The sequence below is a fragment of the Rissa tridactyla genome, chromosome 1 (assembly GCF_028500815.1).
Source record: "Rissa tridactyla isolate bRisTri1 chromosome 1, bRisTri1.patW.cur.20221130, whole genome shotgun sequence".
Classification (NCBI taxonomy): domain Eukaryota; kingdom Metazoa; phylum Chordata; class Aves; order Charadriiformes; family Laridae; genus Rissa; species Rissa tridactyla.
Window position 1 is genome coordinate 195,128,299 of NC_071466.1, and position 6,000 is coordinate 195,134,298.

At 42.2% G+C, this 6,000-nt stretch overlaps 1 protein-coding gene across 1 annotated transcript in view; it reads left to right on the forward strand.

Annotated features, from left to right (window-relative positions):
* The window catches only part of LOC128904244 (ADP-ribosylation factor-like protein 8B), a 29,056-nt gene extending 27,265 nt beyond the window's left edge, over positions 1 to 1,791 (forward strand). Inside the window, exon 7 of the mRNA XM_054188310.1 lies at positions 1,348 to 1,791. Within this exon, the coding sequence (XP_054044285.1) occupies positions 1,348 to 1,397 (50 nt within the window). The 3' untranslated portion in view covers positions 1,398 to 1,791. The remainder of the gene's footprint in view (positions 1 to 1,347) is intronic.
* Positions 1,792 to 6,000: the final 4,209 nt, after the last annotated feature.

A 6,000-nucleotide genomic window follows, 5' to 3' on the forward strand; every position in this document is an offset into this window, starting at 1 on the left:
TGTAATAATAAGAATGATCACTAATGCAGAACCATGTAGATCACTTAACTTGTGGAAGTCCTGGCAGTAGTGATGAAAAAGACTCAAATATTAACTGAGAATCAGTCAAGTATCTTCCAGTATAACATTTTGCCAAGAAAGTGTAACCTGGTTCCTGACTACTTGCCCAAAGAAATAACAAATGGGAGCAGACTGCGTCTGTCACGTGTGTTTGGAACTGTGCGGGCATTACTGGAGCACTGTGTGCTGTATTTTCAGGAAGACCTTGAGAAACTGCAAAGAGGTTAGGCAAGAACCTAGGGAGATCAAAGGACTGGAGAACATCATTTATAATGAAAAACTGTAATGAAAACATATTTAGCTTATTAAAGTGATGAAATTACTAGGCTGTTAAGGAGAAGACTGGGAGCTGTCTTCTTCCTGTGCGTTTTTGATTGATGGCAATGCAGTTGAATGAGATGATAGTCATTTTTCAGTGCAGACTGCAGCCTAGCTAACGGGTCTCATCAGGAGGTGTAGGTGTAGAGCTGCCCGTTTCTGTGTCCTGAGAGACTGAGGAAGATTAGTGTATAGTTATTAGCTTTGTTTTAGATGCCGTGGGATGCTTTTGTCTGCAGTCTCAGTGCCTAAGCTGGTCTGCCAGGATATTCATGGAAGGCTGTCTTGCACTTAGGACAGATGTGGCAACAAATTTAAATTTGAGGGCTAGAGCAGTTGCTGCCCCCTGACAACCTTCCTACCTTCCTGACAGATGTTACTGCCTTGAGGCAAAACCATCTAATCTGCTCATGAATCAGTTTGTGAACTGCTGCAGTTTTCAGCCCAATGCATTAGATTGTATTAGGAGGGGTACCAATTTCAGCTATCAAATTCTAGTCTAGTGTTGCGTGTCTTTCAGAGACCTTGGACTCCTGCTACCTACCTAAATGGCTTCTTAATGCTTTGTCAGATGTTTGCCCTTCTATTTCCTTCTGGTCGTGTATTTCTGCCTTTGTTCTCACACTGTATTTCATTCCAGTCTGGATTTTACAGTTCATTTTATGGTCATCTTAAATCTTTGCTTTTCCAACAGTTCATCTGTGGCTTAGAGAACTTGATGTCAGTCGTCATATTTCAAGAATACAAAATGCACATAGTTTAAAAACAAACAAAAAACAACAGAAAAGAACCTACCCAGAGTTTCAAGTACCAAATTTTTAATTAGGTGTAAATTAAAAGCTTGTGGTTTCTGGATTTTGTTTGTTTAGGGGTTTTTTTAGTCGTATTAACCTGCTGATGTTCTGTTGTCCTTTTACACTTTGTGAACAGGCTGTTGAGTTTTTCATTTTGTTTTATCTGTCCTGGCAGACATTACATTACAATGGCTTATTCAGCACTCCAAATCAAGACACTGTTGAAGAAAACTTTTGCTGAAGATAACTCTTTCCCAATCACTTTGACTCCTATCAGCTCTACACAACTGAAAAGATAAAGAATGCAGCTGCGTACTACCAGGACTCACTTGGGTTGTATTTGTTAACAAATGTAAAACTGAGTTATAGCTTGTCTCTCTATTTTGGTTCTTTTTTTTAAAAAATCCAGATACTTGTCTGCCTAGGTGAATTTCCTAAACGCCTTAATACAAAACTGAAAGAAATCAATACTTTTTTGGGCTGAAATGTTTTGAGTTTATGCATGTGAATTGTGAAACACTTAGTAATTTTTTTCTAATTTGAAACTGAATAAACTGCACAGTGGAAACAGATATGACTGGTTTTTTGGAACATATCATATAATTATTCATACAGAATGCTTTCCCTGCAAACACCTGTAGTTAAGTGTCAATAATCAATTAAAACGATAATTAAAAACATCTTATTTTAACAAAGTGCTGTTAATCGGAACACTTTCAAATACTCCAAGTGGTGAGAAGTTATTTCCGAAATTGTGTATCTGTAGTTATCTAGTTTTTCCAGTGACAAAATAGAGAGAGAGAGAGCAGGTGAGACCCATGTGCATCTTTTCTGACATTATTACCCACAAAATTCATGGATTTCCTAAGCTTTTTTATTGTAAATGAAGTAGTTTTCACAGTGCTTCTGGACTACTCCTTCCATTCCTGAACCTTGCAGAATTTTTGAGCCTAATATAGCTGGCTCTGAAGTAGGATTAGTTCTTTTGAAACAGATTAAAGGAGCAATTCACTTTTTAAAATTTTGATGCATTGCTAACATCTTACAGATATCTGCTTCCAAGTGCTTCACTTAGAAGCACGCTGATGGGAATTCTTCTGTGAGTTTGGAAATTCTATTAACTACGGAAAGTTCATGTCAGAAAGTACTTGATAGACTTAAAACTTACACAAGATAGATTAGATGCTCAGTGGTCAAGTGTTTCAAGGACACTTGCAGACCCAGGAGGGAGAAGTTCTGGGATGCCAGTCTAAAGATGTGATAAATCAACTGATTGCTATAGTATTAAAAAGGTTTTAAGTTGTTTATGCAGTTCTTGCACCTAAGTATATGAACTATAAAAATAGCAATGCTTTTTGTCAATTCTGTTTGAGGATGCTTTTATGCTAGTGGCTTTGATAAGTGCTAAAACATGCTGCACAGACTTGGTAAAATCTTTCTTGAGTGTTACAGGAATGTTACTAAAAGCATGACAGTCAGGTTATAGCACTCGTTCATAAATGTTTGCGGTATTACCTGCAGAACTCTGGCCAGAGGGGCTAATTTTTCTAAAGTTTCATGACAAGAATGTGACTATTTGTTAAGTGCTGAGTGCTCAGTAGGTAAGTAACGATCTTTCAGTAAATACGTTCCTGAAACAGGATGTTGGAAATAACCTTCCAGAATCTGACACGTAATCCATCTAGTGACGTTTGGCTGAAAAACCAGCATTAGATGGCGAAGATGATGAATTTTGAAGACTGTTGTTCATGTTCTTTTGAAGTAGTAGAGATGTTGCAGAATGCACTGGACTCGCAGTCATTATGCATGAAACACAAGAGAAAAGCCACTTCTGTACCAGTGGTCTTGATAGCCTTCCTGTAGTCGTGCTTTGTGGTGGTAGGGCCTCATCTTCCGACCTACTGTCGCAGCATGCAAGGTCATGCTTCTGGCATAGGAGCTCCGTATCAAGTCTTACTGCATCACTCCTTAATCTGGACCTGTCTTGCCCCTTTGCTGCAGGCTTTTTTTGGGGTGGAAGCAACCTGTTTGTAGGCTGATTGGAACCAGCCAGTTTTCCAAGACAGCACTGGTGAGAAAAGCAATGCCGGCTCCTATCCTTCCCTTGCTTTGTTCAACGTAGTATTTCCTTGGGAGATGACCAAAGAAGTGAACTTCCTATATGTGCTATACACATCACCAAGTACCAGTGCGAACTAAAGACAGTCTGTGGAGGGAGGAGGTTAGGTTCCAGGTTGGCTGAGTGAATCTGTGAATAAGAGATGAGAATGAGCAATTTTGTTATTAAAATTATCCCATTATACAGCATATGCTCTTTTTTTTCTTCTCATTTCTCCTACTGTGTGACCTTGTATCCGAACCTAAGGCAAATCAGCACAGGCACTGGCCTCACTGTTCGCATTTGAGGCAGCCTGCGTGTTCTTCAACAATTCGCCTTCAAGTAATTTTTCAAAATGGGCTTAGCTCAAGATGAGTGTTTACTGTCACACTCAATAGCTTTGTGGGAAAGATTAATTGTAGCTGACTGACAACTCTGACATCCTGTTTCTGAGATGACATATGGCCAGAAAGTGTTACTGAGGTCTAGACCACGGGAGGCAGTATTGCAGCAAAGTTGTTTGGAGAGGTCACAAACTTTCTCTGCAGAGGAGCTTCTGTGCAGGGAGTGTCCCCTTGCTCAGACAGCAATACGTAATGCAGTGCCCTGCATGGGTCCACGGTAGGTGTGTTTCAGAAGCAGGGAGGGCATGGAGATACGGGGAGTGACCGCACTGTGATTACTTTCCACTTCTCAGCGCTCCTGAGAAGGTGACTGCAAGAGGGAGCAGCAGAGGCTGCTGTCATGCTCTGGATTTGGTTGGGAGGTGGTAGGTGCCATGCTGTGCCCGGAGGTTCTGGTCTTTCCCCTGGTCCGTGCCAAACTGGCATGCGTGATGGTGGCAATCTGGCCTACATGCGCAGCATCTCCAGGCTATGGGAAAAGAGCAGTGTTGGGGGCTGTGGGCAGTTGGGGAATCAGGACTAACCCTGAGTTTAGGCACAGCTAGTAACCCCAGACCCCACAACGTCAAAAGCCTAAAATAGCACAAGTGCAACAGTGATACAGACACGTTTCCCTTCCCTTTTTTCCTTCTCCAAGCGTAGGAACAGCTTAACTGTCACCCAGGGCTATACAGAACCACCAGGTGCCAACCATCTGTTTTACTTCCAGCACATATTATTTATTAATTTTTTTCCTGCTAGCGATGTAATTTTCCCCATATTTCTTCTCCATTTGCATTATGTGTTGTAGAACGCAATCACGAACATAAAATTTTAGTTAAATGAGATAAAAAAAGCCAAACCAAATCAAAGTTGAGTTTTTTGTCAAGTGCACTATAAAACTTTCTACATTTATTGCAGAGAGCAGTGACACATACATAATTTGTTCCTGAATAAGCTGTTTTGTAGAATGCTGGTACTTGAGTCACCTGAGCAGCATACTAAATTGAATGCCTCTGTCCTGTGCTTTAGGACAGGGTGTACGTACCGGCTGTCACGAGACTTTTGAGCAGGCTCATGGAACATATACAAGAATTATGTATAGTGGTCCCAAAATTTTAAAGCTTGTGAAACAGAACGGGCTGTACCCTTGGCTGCCATCTCCAGTAAGGCTCTACTGCCTCTTGCTATGAGCCAGTCTGGTGTGTAGCATGCAGGCTGTGACCCTGCAGGGTCCTGCGTAGCAAACCCTGCCTAGCTCAGGCCATAACATCATGGCTTAAAAGCACGTAAGGGAAGTGAGATACGGGTGAAGGGCTGGCTTCTGTCTCTTAGTTTTCTGCACCATGGTTTCCAGGCCAGTCCATGGGTCACTATGTGGCAGTCTGTACAGTATGACTGTGCAGCACTTCTTGCCATGGCTTTGTCTTGCCCAAATGCCTTCAAAGAGCAGGACACATTTCTACTTTTCCCTTCAGAGATCCTGGAGTACACTGACAGGAGCCATGGTATCTCTCCATTATATTTTTTTGCTTAGGGTCTAAGACACCAACACCTTTTCTTATGGGGAGTGCCTGCAAACCCGGTCTAGAGCCCGAGGTCATCAGCATGGAGTGATGCAGGACGGGATATTGAAAGCAAAGAAGTGTGAGGAGAGGTGTCCTTACGTCCTCCTTACTTATGGGGAAGGATGGTTTTAAGATCTGTGGGGCAATAAATGAGAACAACATTATGTGTCATCAAATGTGGGATGACCAAATTTTATTCCAGGCAAGAAATGGTGTTGTATTATGGTCTGAATCAAATGATTTGTGTCATCATGCAGTCAGCTAGAGGCAACAACCAGCCATCACTGGTAAACAAAGAGAAAACAGTATTCTAGCTCCTCAGAAACTATGGTCATCTAAAAGCCACCAGGGTGTGGGACAGGTTGGAACAGTTTTCTTCCTCTGCTGCAGAAGACACTGAAATGGGACATACGTGAGGAGTTACACACTGCTCCCTCAGCACAGACACAAGGTCTCCGTGAGACATGGAGCCTCTCATGGACTCCGTGACAGACTGCAGTCTGTCAAGTCTGGACAGGCTGGATGCTGTCCTGTTTTCAGCTTTAAGCAGAAGCCTTTACGGATTACTTGTGAGCTACTGGCAATGGTGTTACCCTCAAAACCACTGAGCTCTGCCTTTCTCGGTTGGCCCCCTGCCAAGACAGCCATCTTCTCTTGCCACTCAGGAAAATGACCTCATACTTGTCCCTCCTGGATTTAACCCTTGTTGAGGAGCTGTTTGCATCACTAGCAGGATCTAGCACATTTCACATGGCTTGGCTTGTGTGAGAGACAGATTC